The sequence below is a fragment of the Balaenoptera ricei genome, chromosome 13, assembly GCF_028023285.1.
Source record: "Balaenoptera ricei isolate mBalRic1 chromosome 13, mBalRic1.hap2, whole genome shotgun sequence".
Taxonomy (NCBI): domain Eukaryota; kingdom Metazoa; phylum Chordata; class Mammalia; order Artiodactyla; family Balaenopteridae; genus Balaenoptera; species Balaenoptera ricei.
In genome coordinates this window covers 14,917,223-14,936,934 of record NC_082651.1, presented here as the reverse complement: position 1 = coordinate 14,936,934, position 19,712 = coordinate 14,917,223, and the positions used below count along the sequence as shown (strand labels likewise).

At 37.2% G+C, this 19,712-nt stretch overlaps 1 protein-coding gene across 3 annotated transcripts; it reads right to left on the bottom strand.

Moving 5' to 3' along the window:
* Positions 1 to 288: 288 nt before the first annotated feature.
* On the bottom strand, positions 289 to 19,430 carry RNF103 (ring finger protein 103). 3 transcript variants are annotated; one of them, XM_059942333.1, is made up of 4 exons: positions 19,205 to 19,430; positions 16,648 to 16,787; positions 8,119 to 8,234; positions 289 to 2,295 (listed from the first exon to the last, which is right to left on the bottom strand). In XM_059942333.1, the coding sequence occupies exons 1-4, from the start codon at positions 19,428 to 19,430 to the stop codon at positions 720 to 722; spliced, it is 2,058 nt and encodes a 685-aa protein (XP_059798316.1). In that variant the 3' UTR covers positions 289 to 719. The 3 variants fall into 3 exon arrangements, with proteins under 3 accessions (XP_059798316.1, XP_059798318.1, XP_059798317.1); XM_059942334.1 differs by lacking the exon at positions 289 to 2,295 and adding an exon at positions 3,057 to 3,149; XM_059942335.1 differs by lacking the exon at positions 8,119 to 8,234 and having other exon boundaries at positions 2,142 to 2,295.
* Between the last annotated feature and the right edge of the window lie 282 nt (positions 19,431 to 19,712).

Below are 19,712 nucleotides of genomic sequence, written 5' to 3'. Positions count from 1 at the left end.
TGTGTGGCCAATATGCTATAGTTGATTTTATTTACATGAATATACTCATAAATGATTTAATACTTTAAAAAAAGCCCACCATGAAATTCCTTCCCATAAAAGCTAACCAAGGTGGACCAACATCACCTCTGGCTAGTGTCAGCAACATAATTTGTCTTGTTTTTTCCCCCACATGAGTCAAGAATCATATTTGACTTACCTGTGAAATTAACAAACCAGCAAAACACTTATAGCACTCAGCCACCTTATCAAAAACAATTTTAAAAAAGCTGTAATCTTCTGGTTTTAAAATAATTTATTTCATAGGTCTGTTTTAATTTCATGTCTCAGAGCATACATTATTTAACCAAGAGGTGCTGGACACAGATTGTAAAAAGGGAGGAAACATTTAGGATAAGAAACCGCCTCAATTCCATTAGAATTTGATCCTACCTTGTAAAGTCTTGCTAGGATAAATTTCTATCATACTTCTTTTGTGCTTACAAAAAAACATTAACTTCTGAATTTCCAATGTTGTAAATAAAAATTTTTACATTTAAGTATGCATTCATATTGACACACAAGGCAACCAAATAATTGTCATCAACATTAGCAAAATGTATATTTCCTGTCACTGCACTAACATTAAACTAAACGTCAAACCACAAAAACATTGCGACTAACATTAAAAAGGCAAGCTGTAAGATACGCAAAGCTTATAAAGGACAAATTGCACATGGTTAAGATGGGACATCATTTGACAAGGGCTGGTGGTGTGCATATGGCTGCTTTTTTTTATAAGAAGGCCACCGGCAAACAGGGCAACAGTGTCGGCCCCCAGCCAACCACATCACAATGCAATTCTGATGGAACACATGACCACAAGGCAACCCCATTAGCAAACATCCATTTTCAAAATTCTCTAGGCAAACAACACATTCGGTACAGTGCAGCATATCAGCAGGCCAAGTTAACCAATCAGGTTCCATGTCTTCATTAGTGCTGTATGATCCATATGACCGCCTCTTCCTTTCATAAGGGCTGGTCTGACAATATTTATTGGCACACGAACAAGCCTCAGCATCACAGTGACTTGCTCTTCCTGGAGAATTGTGAAATACGCTTTGTTTATCTTCAAATACTTCCTTCTCACTGCTAAAAGTGTCTATGCTCTCACTGTCTGAGTCATTTTCAATATCTTGAGAACCTTCCAACATCTCCTCTTCAGACTGGACTCCAAGACATTTAAATCGCCACACTGGCAAGTTTTTTATATAATCAGTTGGTATCAGAGGGTGAAGCCAAAGGTCAGGGAAAGCTAATCGCTCCAAGAACAAGTCAGGGTCTTCGTCCCAATCAGATTCTACAGGAAAGTTCTGAAAAGAAGCAATCGGGTGGAAGAGGTAGCTGGTGTACCAGTCCCACAGGCTTGATAACCACTCTAAGTTATTGGCATTGACTTCATCATTGTTGTTGTTGCGCCGTCTCTTCTTCTCAAAGTAATCGACTAGTAAACCATGTCCAAGGTATGTACTAAGAAACAAGGCTGGGTGTGAAGAATAAAACATCCAGTCTGCCCTGACCCATGAAGCCAGCGTGGTTGTATTGGAATATCTCAACAATTTTAAGCTATACTCGTAAAAGCTATCTAAGTAAGGGAGCTGTAAAAAGCCCAACACAGGTAGCCAGGAAATAATTAATAGAGAATTATATGTCCCTAAAGTGCTTATGAGAACCACAAATCGTTTTATGGTAGCTCCTTGTGTGATAAATAAGTCCATCCAAGCCATAAGATTAACTAGAACCAAGCTCAAAACAAACAAATCATTTACTTCAGGTTGTAATGAGCGCAAAAATGAGTCCATGGCCTGAAGGGATATAAATTCGCCTGTGTGGTTTCCATACCTGTAAATTCCTTCAGGAGTTCTAAGTATGTATGATGGCATGTTATATACACCAATATCTGTCATATAACTCTTATTGTCCCAATTTTCCACATTTACAAAAATAAACTCAACTCTTCCAGTAAACTTTATGCTTAGTGCAGAGAAGAAAGCTGGGGGCTGGTCAAGGTTTGCAAATAGGTATATTTTTACCCAGTATTGATCACTTTTATTCCATTCTTCTTTCAAACGTTCAGCATTATAAATGGTTTTGATCCGTGAAGCTGCATGAGCAGTTATCCACTTAAAAATGTGCTCTACTTCAATCTTGCGGCCGCTGTATTCTTTAAGCATGACTTTCCCTTTAGAAGTACTTGTTTGTGGAACAGACATAATGAGTGTGGATCGTACCCAGCCTCTTCTCCTGCAGTATCTATAAGAGAGGAGACTGTAAGTAAATAGCTAGGCCGCTAGATGAGCTAGCTTGCTTATCTTCACTGCTGTGCAAACAGTTTGTCTTTTCCCTGATACATTTCCTTAGCACCTGAAAGATACCCTCTCCCCCAAAACAAATTACCTGTAAACAATCAAAAGTAGTACCAATACCTGGCAGTTGTATAAGAGGAAAAGCAAGCTCTCTTTTTATCATATTTTTCGTTTGTATCTCTATGTTTCTTTTCTTTCTCTCTTTTCTTTCTTTCTTTTTTTTTTAAAAGAAAAGTGTAGCTTGAAAAGCCTTAGAGCCAAGAGAATCGGCAAGTACTTCCAGCATCTACTATGAAACTACTAATGCATTATGTGCTAATAAGATCCTAAAGATAATAGGAAAATAATTCCTGTTCACAAAGAATTTAAAATCCTATTAAGGAGACAAAAGTATAAAACTGTATATATTCTATTACTAAATAATGTAAAAGAAGTTAAAAAAAAAGGGAGTATCACTGGGAGTTTGGGCTGGTGAAGATTTCACGAAAAGTTTGGGAATTGAACTAGCTCTCTAAGGATGGTTAGATTCAGGTGGGCAAAGAAGAGAGAAGGAAACAGATTATCTTATATGCTGAGTCCCTGACTTGAATGCCGAGCTCCTGAGGGTAGGAGCCATGCTGTACCCACTTATTAACCCAAGCACCCACCACAATGCCTGACACACACAAGCACTGCCATAAAGTAATCTGCACAAAAGCTCACCTAGAAAAGAGCAAGTCCTATATTTTTCTGTACTCTCTCATCTCTTTAATGAGGACCATGAAGAGTGGTATTTGCAGAGATACTCAGAGAAACAATTTCCTTTAAAAAAAAAAAAGTTTTTTTCTAAAAACCTACCATGTGGAGTTTTACAATATATAAATTTACCTCAGTAAAGTTGGAAAAAGGAAAATCTACCATGTGGATACATTTTGTTCACTACAGATTTGTAAGTGGATGGTAATAAATGTTTAATTTTTAATTTTGCTATTCAGAATACTGATGTAAAAATTATAAATGTTATGCTTTACTTAGAAAGTATGGATTATATTTTATTAAATTAAATAAGCATATTATACATTTATATGATCAGATTAAGATAGAAGTCTTGATGTACGTGGCATATGGTTTTATGATGATAATACAATTAATTAATTTTATCTCAGGAATTTCATGATATAGTTTAAGATAAGTGAAGACAACATGTTATGTCACAAAGACAAGGTTAGTAACGACTCTGGGAAACTATCTGGGTGACTCAGGATCAGAGACTACGACTCAGCTTCTTGTTGAGTTGATTTACTTCCTTAACAAGATAGATACCATTAATGTCAATATTGCTTTAATTGAAACGGGTTAAGAATTATATACTCCTACAAAATAAAATATCTTCTATTCTGTAACAGTGTATTTGTCCAATGCAAAATAATAGTTCATTGACATGGTATTTCCACCACCCTCCCCCCAAAACAAGTCAACTACATATAGATAGTTGCCTTATTCACATCTTAAATATCTAACTAGCTTTACTTTTTTAATTGCATAGGATACACATTTCTACTCTTGGTCATTCTGTTCATCTTTCTATAACCACCTCAGAGAATATTTGGCTTCTGATTTGTGTCATAAATTAAATGACAGTCTTTCAAACAGAAAATTTTACTGTGTAAAACAAGCAAAGTCTTATCTTAGTGCATACATTTCTTCATGGAAGAAAACAAATGTACTATGTACTTTCTTTTCAGTTCAGAACTAAGTGACAGTTTTAAGGTTTATCATTTCACAAGAATTTAAGAGTACCCAGGACAATAAAATTTTGTATGTCATCATGTATCTTTCAAATTAAATCATGTTTTCCAGACTTGAAATCCAACACACAAATAAAGTATACCATATTAATTTTAAAACCCCACTGTTAGACAGAAAAGACTAATGTTCATATCAATATAAAAACTTTTTACTGCCAATTTAAAAAACCTTTTTAAAGGTCTGAGTAAGTTCAATGATGACACCACGAAAATATCCTCTAGTTCTTAAAGTAAACCTTTTGAGATCTCTTAGAGAATTTGAAGACTAAAAATGATTTTTAAAAAAACATGACTAGTGAGTTCTGGCACTCCAGTTTCTGGTAAGGCATACTATATTTAAAAAGCAACCTTGGTATTCTGTTCATAAAATGCTGTTTCTTCAGACAAGGTCATTGGTCTCCTTGGCCTTCCTGTCCTGCTCACCAATCTTCCCTTTACTTTCTTTTCCCTGCTTAGCCCATGGGCACGCATCCCTGATTCTTTCACCATAAGCCCTCCTGGCCCATGTATCACTCAGCTCCTGTAATTCCAGTGCCATCCCACTCTTTACTATCTCTGCCCCGCCTCTCCAACCTCCCGATACATATCCCACGTCACTTCCTACTTTCTCCAAAGGTGGGGGGAGAAAAAGAGTAGAGAATAGACCTGACAGGGGAAAGGCCCCTGAGATAGATCACTGGGTTGGGGAATTAGAGGAACTGGGGCCAGGCACAATGGCTGTGTGGGAAAGAAATGAAAACTGCTGCCATGGACAGAGTCAGACACTGTACAGAGTGGGGGTCCTGAATGTTCTTAAGGGGAGCAAAACAGGTCAGGAAAATACTACTATACGATGGGGCCAGCACATCAGAGGCTGTCCTGGAGGCCACGCAAGAGAAGGAACTACAGTCAAAGACAGCAATGTAGGCAGCAGCGTAGAGAGTTTTGCTGTTGTTAAAAATCTGAGATCAAGATGATGACTGAATTATTCAACATATTAAAATGCTTGCTTGCTGAATAACACTATTCTCTGCCCAGTTACACCCTGCATTGACATTCTGAACACGCTTTTCTATTATCTCCCTATTTTGTTCTTCTGTATCTCCATAATCCTCAAAAAAAAAGAAAAAAAATGACCCTGACTAAGCACAGCATCTATGACAAGAATAGTTCTTACTCTAGTTGGAAGACTTTCCAGATAAAAGGAAAGGAACATGACAATACTGAAACTGATACAAGTAACTCTGCATCAAGATCTTCATCTTTGTGATGAAACTAAGGAAGATGACGTAAAAGTGCTTCTTTAATAACAAAAAATTATAGCTGCAGTCAACAAAAAAGCAAAAAGTTGCTCAAAAAAGGTCTCTTCCATCATAAATAAGAGGTGGGATTATCTGAAGATGAAGATGAAGGATTCAGAGGAAACTTGGAGGTAGATTATATGTATCTCTTCACTGCTGCTCAGCTGGTATAGAATCAAAAAGGGCTTTTCAAAAGAAAAGCTAGAAAAATTTGTGCTAAAGTCCACTGGACTCAATTATGATACTTCTGATGCATTTTGCTTTATAAAATTACATTAAAAATAAATTTTAGGGCTTCCCTGGTGGCACAGTGGTTGAGAATCTGCCTGCCAATGCAGGGGACACGGGTTCGAGCCCTGGTCTGGGAAGATCCCACATGCCGCAGAGCAACTGGGCCCGTGAGCCACAACTACTGAGCCTGCGCGTCTGGAGCCTGTGCTCCGCAACAAGAGAGGCCATGACAGTGAGAGACTCGCGCACCCCGATGAAGAGTGGCCCCCGCTCGCCGCAACTAGAGAAAGCCCTTGCACAGAAACGAAGACCCAACACAGCCAAATAAATAAATAAATAAATAAATAAATAAAATAAATTAAAAAAAAAAAAAAAAAACCCATATGGACCCCGCCCGTGTGGAGTTGCAGTCCAGTGGGAGACAGACAATTAATTAAACAACTAAATATATAATTAGAATTCATCCTTAAAAAAAATAAAAAAATAAAAAAAAAAAAAATAAATAAATAAATAAATTTTAATTTACTATTTCCTTCAGTTTTTCGTGCTGAATAGATCATCTTCACTTTATGTCATGCTTAGTTTCATTTTGAATTCTCTATTGTTATTTAAGAACTTAAGTTAGACTGAAATATGTGTTTGACCTTTATATTTTTGTACATTTCTTTTTACTTGATATTTTCTAATATATTTATAAGTTAGTGTTCAAAATGTATTGTTTAGTTTATTCATTAAAAAAATAAGTTCTGAATATTATTCAATAAATCAGTGATCTTAATACTGACTTTGGCATTATCTGAAAAAAAAATCAAAACATCAGAACTATCATTTATTCTGGTATTGCAATCACCAGTGGGAGGGAAAAAGATCTTTCACTTAGACCATCTGGGAATGATGGAATAAGACCAAATGCCATTGTCTTTGGTGAACACAAGACAGAAATAAGAATGATTTCCTTTTCATAAGAACATGAACACTTACGCTATCTTGGACATTTCAACCAAAGGCATTAGAATATGATCAAGGTTCTGTGGTGAAGATGAAAATGGGAGCTTTGTGGGTAAATGAGGAAACTAAATGTGAGTCAGGAGACACAACAAGTTCCCTTCTTATCCCCAACTTTTAAGGAGTCCTCCTACCACACATCTCAGCCTACACTACAAGTGAGCAAAACAAGGACAGTGAGGAAAATCGAAGCAAACGTAAGCCTGAAGGAGAAGGGCAGGAGAATCTGAGGTGAAGCAGTGGTGGGGGAGGGTTTTCTACAGCGAATGGGTCTCCCATTGAGACCACATATAACGGACATAGATAAGCCAGGCGTATCTACCTACATTAGAAACTACGTAACGTGGGGGCTTCTCCACACATATCATATGCCCCGTCCTCAGCACTGAACAGAACATGCTGTACGTGCTAATCTTTTTTTTAAAAATAAATTTATTTATTTATATTTGGCATTGGGTCTTTGTTTGCGCGTGGGCTTTCTCTAGTTGCATTGAGCGGGGGCTACTCATTGTGGTGTGCGGGCTTCTCACTGCAGTGGCTTCTCTTGTTGCGGAGCACGGGCTCTAGGCACGCGGGCTTCCGTAGTTGTGGCACGCGGGCCCTAGAGCCCAGGCTAAGTAGTTGTGGCACACGAGCTTAGTTGCTCTGCGGCATGTGGGATCTTCCCGGACCAGGGCTCGAACCTGTGGTCCCCTGCACTGGCAGGCGGATTCTTAACCACTGTGCCACCAGGGAAGTCCAGCTAATCTTTTATTAAATGTCTACTGAATGGATAATTAAATGAACGAATGAATTCAAGTCATAACTTGGAGGAACTGGAAATTGAAATAAAACACATTTCAAAGAAGAAACAATGGAATAATGAAACAAGAAATAATGTGACAGACTAAATACTGGAGATGATGACAAAAAGAAAAACAAAAATGCCTGCAAAGAATTTTGTCTGAGAAAATGGAAAAAAAAAAATAGTAAAAGACAGAAAAAGAAAAGGTAGAAAGGGCACACGGTTTACTAAAGAAAAAGATGAATATGAATTTGAACACCAGGTTTAGGGAACAGAGTCTATCTGGGGTACTTGTATGGCAAATGGAAACGAGTGTCAAAATGCAAACTAGAGGTCCGAATTATGAAAGAAGATTTAGATCAGCACAAAGGTGTCACCTAAAGCCATCAATGTACTGAAGCCTCCTTGGGAAGTAAAACTGAAACAAAAAAGACTGAAGACATACTCCAAAGAGTCACCCCCGTTAGAAACAACATAGAAGAACCAGACAAAAAGAGATCTCAGAGAGAAAGTAAATAACTGCCAGTTATCAAAAACTATTAATCAAATACCTGTGTAACTAACAATGTGCTAAACATGCTAATTAACTTTCAGTTTAAACAGGCTTCGAATACCACTGTCTTTATCACATTAAAAAAATTCTGGTCAGAACTCAAATTCTAAGAATTGCCTAATCAGCTTACCTGGGGTCACTGGAACAGTTAAACGTGCCTGTACGTATTCCAAATCTTGACACCTTTTTCACCATTTTCTCCCAGTGGATTTTACCCACCAAAGGACTTCTGTCATTTGCTATAACCTATTCCCCCAAAAAGAAAAACAGATACTTTAATCACCTAAAATGGAGTCAAACCAACCATTTACATCTGTAACTTTACTTTTTTTGAAAAACATATTCTGTTCCTAGGTCTTGTTTACTATGTCATCATATTATCACCGCAATTCTTGTAAAAGGAGCAACTGTCCAGCTGGAAAAGATTTAAAACACTGAATAGAGTACATTAAACTCTCACACTCTGTGGTAGTTATGCAGAGGGGGAGTCAAAACCATATTAAAAAGCTAGCCACATTCTCCTCCATGTGGCTTATCCTCTAGAATTAACTTACACAGGAAGAAAATGGCCCTTGGAGTCATTTCTCTGCTCTGAAAAGAAAATTTTAAATAACCCAAATAAAGCTTACTAAAAATTACCACATGTGGGTTCAACGAGTTCAAATTTCACTTTTTTAAAAGTGTAATTATGGAGCCAAGAGTCAAACACATGTTTTCTATTAAACTATGCTTGACTAAATCAACATACTACTACTATGGCATTTTTCTTAACAATCACGAAGGGTTCTAACATATTAAAAAATTACCATTAATAAATTCTACATTCTTGAACTTCTAACTTCAAATTTGCAAATAGTTTTCAAACAGTTAGGATTGGGAGAAGAAAAAAATTTTTTTTTAAATGTAGATTAACCTTCAAAATATGCAGTGACTTTTCTCAGACTTTCTAATTGTTAATACCCTTTCCCTTTACTCCTTATCTTCCTGATTTTAATGAATAGAGATACCAGTAAAAAACAAACAAAAATTATATATTAAAAACAAAAATAACTAAATGGGAACTTAAAGGAAAGCCAAAAGTGTCCTATGTCCTCATGAACCCATCTGTTTGATTTACTTTAAGCCCAGGGTATACAGGCCAAGTTTATTTTCATGAATGCTATATTACTGATATTATTTAATTCAAAATTACAGCACAATACCCTGGGGGCCTCTAAACTCTCTAGGAGGAAGGGCCATTTTCACGTTCACAAAGCCTCCAGGAAGTGAAATCCCAGGTGACTGTGTGCAATGAGTGCCTGGGAGAGGCAAGAGTTGGTGCAAATACCTCACCTCTGGTCTCTCCGCTGGGAAGTCTAACAAATTTCAAGGGCAGCAGGAGGAGAGAACGTGCATGGTGGTGACAAGTGACTTAAAGTTCACTTTATGTGCCAACAGATTACTGTCCAATAACCTTTGCCATATATCATTGATACTATCATCCTCATACCTACAGAGACACACATAGGTATGTAACACTTTGTAACATAACTTTGATGCTTAATAAATACATACACAAATATACAATTTAGGGCATTGAACAAATGGTTCTGATAGTACTTTTAAGTGAAAATAAATGGCCTTAACGAGGGAGGCACATGTTATTAAAATGCTCAGACGGTTGAGGTAACCAGGAGGAGAGCAATCTGAGGACACGGTCTTAGTAGGTGAAAGCACTTTCTGAGGAGGTTCACACAGGTTACATTACCCAGTAAGTTCCTGGCTTCCACATTTTTCCATTGTCTAAAGGTGCTTTATAAATTTTATCTGAAGAATAAGGGAGATCAAGCAAGGAAGGCTTTTCTCGTCTCTTCTTTTTTTCTTTTCCTACCACTGAAGAGTTAATATGGTAGTTCTTTTTTCCATCAAGTAACCAAAGAAATCTTGAACTTATTTTTCAGATTACTCAGAAGGATTAAGAAATCTCTGTAAAATCATATCGCTATACTCCCTGGTCTTTGCCCTGTTTTTTAAAAATAACTCCCCTTTCACTCCTATTTCCTGATCAAGGCTGCAAATAACCCAGACACTTCAGGTCTGTATTCATAATGACGCTGTGTCAAGGGGTTAATCAAGCGGTTGCTTTAATCAGTGTAGGATTTGGCCCTCAGTCTAGGGGCATCTTTCAGTGAAGATCCTGATCACTGCACAGTCATCCAATGCTAGGAAAGGAAGTAGGAATGAGGGGGCTGTTCCAGGCACCCCTGGTTACAGGACAGACAGCAAAAGTGTGTGAAGAGAGGTGGTGAATATCTCCGAGGCAGGTACATGACAATGTTTAACCCCAGGGCCTTATTTATTCAGCAAGCTATTCCAACATCTGCTTTGAAGAGTGTAGTAATTCCTGACTAAGAGAACCACACAAAAATGAAAAATCCCTTAGGCAGTGCATGAAAGCATTTTATTTGACTCTTTAGTTATATTTACGCAATTAGAAATTGCTTTGTCCAATGTCCTATATAGTTATATTATTCAACTGAAGGTTTAGCATAAATTAAATTTCGTGGAGGCCAAATTAAACAACCACTAAAAATGTTTTAACAAAATAACTCATCTGGCTTGTCACATGGCACAACAAAATACTCTAAGCCTATTACTACTGTGTCACATCAGTAAGAGTTTCCAAGTTATAGCTCACATCCAAAAGCACGCACAGTGATTCTGAATGGCATTCACTCTGCTGGTGAAAGGGGAAACATTTCTCTGCAGTTCACGAAGGATGTTGCATTCTCTGTGGGGAATATTTTCAGAGACTAGAAAAAACTAGATGAAAGTACAGCCTGAGTTCCAAGTCTCAAGTCTGGAACAGACGTGGCAACACAGGCTAGCAGTGAAGCAATCTTTCCATCCCCCTTCCCAGGGTATCTGCCTCTCTAACCAGCATCCCTACACTTGCTCACCATTGTATTCCCTGCAGCTAGTATGGTGCCTAAGTCAGTTGGGCACTTATTAAATATTTATGTTGAATTAAACTATTTCAGCTTTTTATGGTTTAGTAACTCATTCTCTTACTTCTGATTATATAAGTTCTCTAAAGGCTCCAAGTTTCCGATTTCCGATATAATTAAAGTCCCTTCCCCAGCAACCTGTCATCTGGGATGTTTTCTGACAAACATTAGCATAACTAGTACCTGGCTATGCAACTGCACATCAATGTTCTTGACCCCAGTCACACACAAAGACTTCCAGTTCAGTGTATTTAAAAATACACTTTTTCCAGAAAAAAAACTACTAAGTTTTTCCTAGTACTAATTTTCCTGGTTTCTACTTTATTGTCTAACAGTTCTTTAGGATCTCTCAAGATGGTAGCACCATCACAGACCATCTAAGTGAGCTGGAAAAGGTAATCTATGCTAAGATTTTTTGCTGGCCCACACATTTTAGTAAACCAAGCTGTAAGCTGTCTTATGGCACAGACTGTAGGTTATTCGTCTTTTTTGCCCTTATCACAGGTTCAGCTGGCACACATTAGATTTCAACAAATATTTGTTAGATGGTTGGATGAATGGATGAAACCAGTGGTTTGCTGGTAAATGTTTAACAACTAGCTGTCTAGAAGAAAACAGAAGCTCTGATTTCTATCATTTACTTATTTCCTTGGTGTAAATACTCCCACATGGCTGATTTCAAGTTACCAACGTGACATCTCTAACTGTGGAGTTGGGAAGGGATGTTAACAATCGCCCTTCATGAAGCAGTTTGAGCTGGCTCCAGCACAGCACTGGAAGGAACTGAGTTGGACAGTGTGAGATGCTAAGTTGCCATATTATCTGATGTCAGTCTTGTGTAGTCCAGTTAAACTTACAAAGAAAAACTGGGCCTCAGGTTATTGCTTACTCCCTTCCACATGTATTACACTGGTATAAGAAAAAACCCACACGCTTTGGCCTATTTTTTAGAGGTGGGTTTTATTACCAATCAGAACATCTGTCATTTCGCTTTTAATACTGTTAATCCCCATACAACAACATGGAGGCTAAATTAAATAACATAACTCCATATAAAAGGAGTGTAGAGCTATATTTTTCTGCATCTCTCAATATTTCATTATAACAGCGAGTTTCTATTTTCAAAATCATAGACCACAGGGACTTCCCCAGAGGTCCAGTGGTTAGGACTCTGTGCTTCCACTGCAGGGGGCAGGGTTCGATCCCTGGTCGGGGAACTAAGATCCTGCATGCTGCATGGCATGGCCAAAAAAATAAATCATAGACCAACCTAAATATATATATGCAAATTGTATAAAATCATTAAAAGTGAAGATGAGTAATTGACAAAAACAAAATTCAACATCATTTAATTATTTCTTTGGTAGCCTCACTAGCTTTCTTTATGAGTAAACACAAATAAAAGCTCTTCACCAATACAAAATAAAGGATAAGATGGCTTGCCAAGTATTTCGCCTTTAGCATAGTGTCAAGAGAGGAATAAATAACTTAGAACCTCCCTGAACAAAACTACTGTCTAGGAGTAAAAAATAAACAAGTTTTAAAACAGCTAGTAACTCTTTTCAGCCAAACAGGAACTGTATTAACATAATACTACAGTAAATATTGACCTAAAGCTTTACTTTAAATCATATGATGCTTTTCACTGCTACCTCAATTCCACTGATGTTTAATTCCTTATGATGTGACAAAGCCAGTAGAGAACAGATAGCACATCCCTCTTTGAACTTCTTTGAACAAAAGTCAAAATGTAGAAATAGAAATGTTAAGATAAGGATAAATCCATAAAACCCATAATGTACGCTAACTTCTCCATTTCAAAAGCCTATCTACTGGGACTTCCCTGGTGGCGCAGTGGTTAAGAATCCACCTGCCAATGCAGGGGACACAGGTTCAATTCCTGGTCCGAGAAGATCTCACATGTCGTGGAGCAACTAAACCCATGCACCATAACTACTGAGTCTGCGATCTAGGGCCTGTGTGCCGCAACTACTGAGCCTGCGTGCTGCAACTACTGAAGCCCTCGTGCCTAGACCCCATGCTCCGCAACAAGAGAAGCCACCACAATGAGAAGCCCACGCACCACAACGAAGAGTAGCCCCTGCTCACCGCACTTACAGAAAGCCCGCGCCCAGCAACGAAGACCCAACACAGCCAAAAAAAAAAAAAAAAAAAGCCTGACCAAGAATCTTTTGAAAGAAAAGTAACTTCTATTTGTGATGCTAAAAAGATTGGTAGGCAGCAGAATCAAAGAATCCACAAAACTGGAAATAAAGAGCTAATGAAAGATATGAGGTCAGGTTAGGAACAAAGCAGGGAAACTTAGAATGTTAGAAAGAACTGATAGAAAAAAGATGACTTGGTTCTTTCATGGATTACATAGTGTATTGTTGGTAAAGATGTCCCATATGTGTTGCTGCTTTAGAAACTAAAATTAGTTCTTTCCACCTCATATTACAGAGAATATAGGAGAGACACGGAAAAGCTTCACATGAAAAGAAGTGTGCTAACACTCTGCTTTAATGTAAGGATAATTCGTGAGCAGTAATACATCTTAAAACAATTAGGAGAAAGATATGAAGACCATTAACATGTATTATTCAGAAAATAAACTCATGAGTTACCGAGAAGATAGAAATCATAAGGGATATAGAATGAATTAATTAAATTATAGAAATTCATGTTTCATTTTGTAGTGTCATTCCATATGCAGTGTCACCAAAAAAGATAATCAACCTAGATTATCTTTTATTATTACCAACCCATTCCAGAAAAATAATGAACTGACCAAGTGATGGAATAGCTAAGTCATATACCCATTTATTAAAGTCACATTTTCCCCAAATCAGTAAATCTAGACATCCTTTCAATGACATATAAAGTCTAAAGTGTTAATTATCAGTTATATGCTACCTGAGAGTTAGGTATTCATCTGAGAGTATAATTCATCTGAGTAAGAAAATGATATTGGAAACCTGGGAAGAAAAGAGGAAAGAACTTTGATGTGCTTAAATATTTCTTATCCAGGATACCTAAAATAAATGCAATATGAAGAAGACTGAATTGTTTGGGATCTATGCACCCTCACAGATTAAAAAAACGACAATGATAGAGCAAACTGAAATGAGTCAGCTTCTTTTAAAACAAATAGAAAAGAATGATAATTCAAATTGCTAAAAACTGAATTCTTGAATGTTATCCTTCACAAGAGATGAGATAAATATAATCTGAGCTGAAAGAATGACAAGCAACTGAGAGAGTATTTCTCTTCTGTTTTTAGAAGATATTTTCAATTAAAAAACAAAACAACATGGCCCTCTTTTAGGAGCTTAAACCAAAGTGTCTGTGTTGATTAGCTTAGCTAGCGAGTTCAGAGTGCTGAAGGCACTGTGACTGAGGTTTCGATCTCAATCTTCTCAGTTGTCCTGCCAGAGACTGTTCTTCCAACCCAAGCCAGCCATTTGACAGATGTAAGCCACTGGCCCGAGGGAACACAAGCCAGAGAGTGGTGATCAGTGCAAATCTTGAAGGTCACTGGAAAAATTGTGTCTTACTGCATCATTGACTATTGATGCCTATGAAGTTTAAAAAAACATTTTCAGAGAAAAATAATTCAGTGATTAGAATTTATAATGTTTACAGTCACTACCATTCATTACTTGTTTTTCACTTCATTCAAGTGTCACCTTATCAGGGAATTCTTTGCCACTCTCTTGTCTCCTTACCCTGCTTATTTTTCTTCTTAGCACTTTCCACTAACTGATATTATATTAAATATTTATTTAGTTAGTGCCTCCCTCTCCCAACTGGAATGTGAGCTGCCTGAAAGAGCAAGGACTTAGCCTGTTGTAAGCTCCTGGTATATCTCCAGAGCCTGGTGTACAATTAACTGCTGAATGAACTGTGTGAATTTTGTAACATCTTAAGGGAGTTTAACCCATGCTTATCTTTAATATGACATAGAAAAATAGTAGATCATTTATAAGCCAAGACTATAATGCTAATTAGTGAAGCAGAATGTGTTCGTTGTCTATAGGCAGCACTCTATATACCAAAAGAATTTCCAGACTTTTGACATAGCTTTTTCCAACTTTGGAAGGTGTTCAGCATCTTTACCATTCATCTCTATGGGACCGTTCAATGTGTGGACAAACATGAGACATAGGACATAGGGCAGTGGGACTGGCTATTCAGTTCAATCTCAGGAATAAAACTGAAGTTACCAAAATCAATAAGTCTTCTTCGATCAAACTATCAGAAATAAATATCTGGGAAAAGAAATAGAATAACTATTTATAAATTAAGGCTTTAAAGATGCTACAGTTTATTTTTTCAATACCAGTAATTTAACACAGAAATAAACTAGAATTTGATGGATAATGTATAGACAATACCCATACCCTCCTCCCAGTTTCTCTGTTTGCTAGACTTAAAAAATGCCGAATTAGATTATCTGGAGGGTAAAAGGTCAAACACAATAGGAAGGTTGTAAGTAAAGGAAAGGTCATGGATATCCAATGCAATCACCTGAAGAATTCCCAAACGTCAACCCGTTAGCCCAGTGGACTATAGTACTATTCTATCTTCTTTAGGTGTATAAGTATTTATTTGAGGCCATGTGCAACAGAATGTCTATCTATCCACAATCATATTGCAAATCAGTGACAGGACCAGATCTGCAAATAAGGTGTCTGGACTCAATAGCTTTTTCTACCCTATTTTGCAGTCATTGTTCTCAGAAAGAAATATGAAGCAGCAATTATTTTGTTGCTGAACAAAATATACCCTGAACCAAACTTTGCCAACCCCAGTGTGAAATAACAAGAACACTGGACAAGAAATGAGGGGGCCTGGGATTTGATTCTGGTTCAATAATCATAATTTTAGCTGAATTCATGTTACTAATTTATTTAATATGTTACTTTAAGTGAACTTATATTTTAAAAAATTTAAATAACTTTAGACTTTCCCTAAGCAATATTTATGAAATTACATGTTCAATATAATATTGATTTTTCTAATTTACATAAAAATACACAAATGATAATGTGTGTCCACTCATTTACCATGAGTGGCACATAAACCACACTTTGGGAAGCATAAAAGATGATTTTTAAGGCCCTTCATAGCTCCAAAATTCTAATATGCTAATTAAATCTCACAGTTTTGATAGCGTAAGAGCTAGGGTTTAAAATTATAATCTCATCAATTTCATGAGCAAAGTAATAAGTGCCCCCATCATTCCCCACAATAGTTCTTCCTCTATAGGCACAAAGTTGGCTATAGTTCTTTCTTTAGAAACAAAAATGACTTGGATCACTGAATTAAAAACTGGAGTTAACAAAAGCTGAGAGAAACAGCACAAATCACTAAATAAAAGGAATATATATGTGTTTCTTACTTTATAATGCAGATCCAACAACTAAAATGGATTTGCTTCTGCTGATTCTAAACAAAACAGTCAACCCTCTTTCCCCAACACTTCCCTTCCCCCACTCTTTAATTAATTTTCATTTTTGTTGGTCTGCAAAACCTCTTTAAGGGGACACTGGAGCCTCCCTATGAGAAGTGAGTTATGTCTAAGAAACATGACACAAGTACACAGAAGTGTCACCAGCTGGTGACTACTATTTTGGTAAAAATAATTTCACTTCTATCACTGTTTCTAATACCTGAACCAGCCAGATGCCATCTTTTGTGTCTTCTACAAGCTCATAGAAGTGCATTTCACCACTGAAATTGGTACTAGAAACAGATTCAGATGCTTCTTCTTCTTTGAGTGCAGAATAAAGCTCACCTTCCATCAGGTCACCTGAAGAAAAGAAAAAATAACACTAATAAGATTGCAAAAATCTCATGTTCCCAACTTCAATGATAAATGCTATTTTATACTGTTAAAAAATTATGTCATTGTACTTTCATTGCACTCTACAGAAGAGTAGAACCTGAATACACCTATTTAAGATTCATACATTTAGTAAATATGTAAGAAGAACCTTCTATGTGTCAGGCAAAAATGAACAAAACAGATAAAAATCCATCTCCTGATGGAGTTTATATTCTAGTGGCATCATCACATAATTTATTAGGAAATTACTGAATTTATACCAGCCCAAAAAGCCATCACAATATTATTTAGTTTTTGTCCAGGCAACAAATAATTTTTAAACAGTATGATTTATATACTTCTGACTTACAAGAATTAGAAATGGGTTTACAAAATTTGCTATCACCACCTGTGTAACATAGCAACAGGGCTTACATGACTTGGAGGTTAGATACAAAAGTTTACCTATAAGAACAAATTCCATATTCATACACAAATTTACAGTGTAAATTTACACCTTGTATCATCAAATAAAAAGTAAAGAAAAACACGTCAAATTATTTTAACTTTTGTCTTAAATGTTAACAATGCAAAAACAAGCACTGTATCATGACAGCAAAACCATTCACAACAAATATTTAAATTATAAAGTTAAATTGCTATACCAAGACCTGCTATAAAATGTGTGATCTGAGTCATATTTTTGTGAGCTGTGTGTATTCTTTAAATATTATGTGCACTCCTTGTACACTCAAAGTTACAAGTATTTTTAGGCCCAGAGGAAGGCAACACTAAATAAAAGTCACAAGAAAAAAAATGTGGTATCAAATTACTTTCCCATGAAAAATGATTTGGCTTGGACAGTTAAGGTACTTTTCACTTCTAAACCTAGAAAGTTTATTTATTAGAGATCTTCTACTTTACTTTATTCCCCCTACCCTACATGCCAGCCATGGTAGTAATAAAAGTCACCATAAACCAGTCAGTAAACAAGAGGCACAATTTTATGCAAATAACACACAATTTTACGTTTTCTCTAAAGAAAAATGCATCACTTTTACAGAGAGTGTTCCCTCCTCTATCCCAGTAGTGATCTTAACCTTAACCTGTGAATACGTGAGTGCTCAAGTCCTCTGGAGTTAGTATTCTTGTCTATCATACTACATGGTTATAAGATACTAAATAAGGAAAAAAAAAATTGTCTTGCAAAAGACACAGCTGACAGATACACATGAAACAACAAAAAAAAGATAACTATCAGTTTCAATTGCTTCCTACAGCAACCCAGAATGCCTTTCTCAAATTACAGTACATTCCCCTTCCAGGAAGTGTATCTAAACCAAGATATATTTTGTCCAGGGGTGAAAAAAATTAAGCACATTTCTCACCCAGTCCTACCCCAAAACCAACAGTTATTGAAAATGCATTCTTTAAGATGTTAAATATCTCTTAGCTCAATTCTATCCATATGTCTCAACCCATTTAAGCTGATGCAGCCCCTGTGGCACAGAAGGGAAAAAGTAGTTTACACCCAAGATATAAGAATTAAAAAAAAAATCCTTACAGAAATATAAACTCTTTCGAAACAAACAAGATAGGCATTCACAAAAAATATTCACCTTATTTTCACCAAATTTAAAGTATGAAAAGCTAATACTGTGCCCTGTACACTTGCTCTGTATTTAAACTCATTATTTAAAATCTAAATCTTAGAAAAAATTTTTTCTATTTAATTTTGTATCTATATGACATGATAGATGTCCACTAAACTTACTGTCATAACCATTTCATGATGTATGTAAATCAAATCATCGTGCTATACACCTTAAACAGCACGTCAACTATATCTCAATAAATGTGGAAGAAAAAATAAAATAAAAAACATATAAAATAAAATTTAAATCCTAGGCCTAAATGCCTCTTTGATATTAAGTATTCCAATGATGTTTTTCCCTCCGGGTAACTTGTTATTACTATGGTGACAAATGCTGCTATCTACAGGCAACGTTTTGGGGTTTCTCTTATATACTTATGAATTTCAACTGACAAATAATGCTTTCCAATTTGTTTGTAACTGGTTGGCATTTCCGAAATTTGAGAAAAACCCTCAATTTAGTAAACAACACTAAGAAGCTGCACTTTAAACTGTTATTTTAAAATAACCTTAGGAAGACACACCAACACCCCTACAAATAATTCCAGCCCAGCCTCCTCCCAAAAACTGGGATTTACTTTTTTTTTTTTTTGGTAGAAAACCTGGACAAAGGAAACCCAGGCAGCTCTGGAAGTAGTCTGCTTAACCCTTCCAAGTACCGCCTCATTCTGGGGGACCACCAGGTACGAGGAAGTACGGGTCGTCCCCTCCTCCGAGTGGAGGGGACCCTCGGGGAGCCGATACTCGCCTGACTTTTCCACCAGTTCCCGGACATCCTTCTTCTCGGGCAACCCCGAGTACCCCAGCCCCCGGCACTCCAGAATGGTCTTCAGCTTCTTGAAGCTGAGAGCCACCGGATCCACCAGCTGGGTGGCAAAGATGCCAGTTTCGTACCACACAATGGCCTCAAAAAACCTGGCCAGGACGAACAGGACCAGAAAATAGAGGAGCAAGAAAAAAAGCTTCAGCCACATCTTCCCCTGCGTCTTCGCTCTTTTCAGAGAGCTCAGAACACGAAGGAGAGGAGGGGAGACTGGGGGAGTGTGGGCGAGGGCACCAGCTCGGCGTGGGGTACGGCGCCCGCCGCCGTCACTGCGGGGCCATCCCCGGCGGGAGGCAGGTGGAGTGTGCGGGGGTGAGGAACAGACCAGGAGGGGCAGAGGCGCAGAGCCTCGCGCGGGGCCTTCCAGTCAAGAGGCGAGAAAAATAAAGGGGGAAAAAATTTAAAAGTCCACCCATGAAACCCCGAACGGAGA

What these genes read in the sequence shown, in the direction of transcription:
- RNF103 (XM_059942333.1), bottom strand. Translation starts at nt 19,430, where the DNA reads ATGTGGCTGAAGCTTTTTTTCTTGCTCCTCTATTTTCTGGTCCTGTTC. An exon ending in GGAACTGGTGGAAAAGTCAG is followed by an intron (nt 16,788 to 19,204) that starts GCGAGTATCGGC and finishes TCTTTTCTTCAG; the next exon opens with GTGACCTGATGGAAGGTGAG. An exon ending in ATGGCATCTGGCTGGTTCAG is followed by an intron (nt 8,235 to 16,647) that starts GTATTAGAAACA and finishes TTGGGGGAATAG; the next exon opens with GTTATAGCAAATGACAGAAG.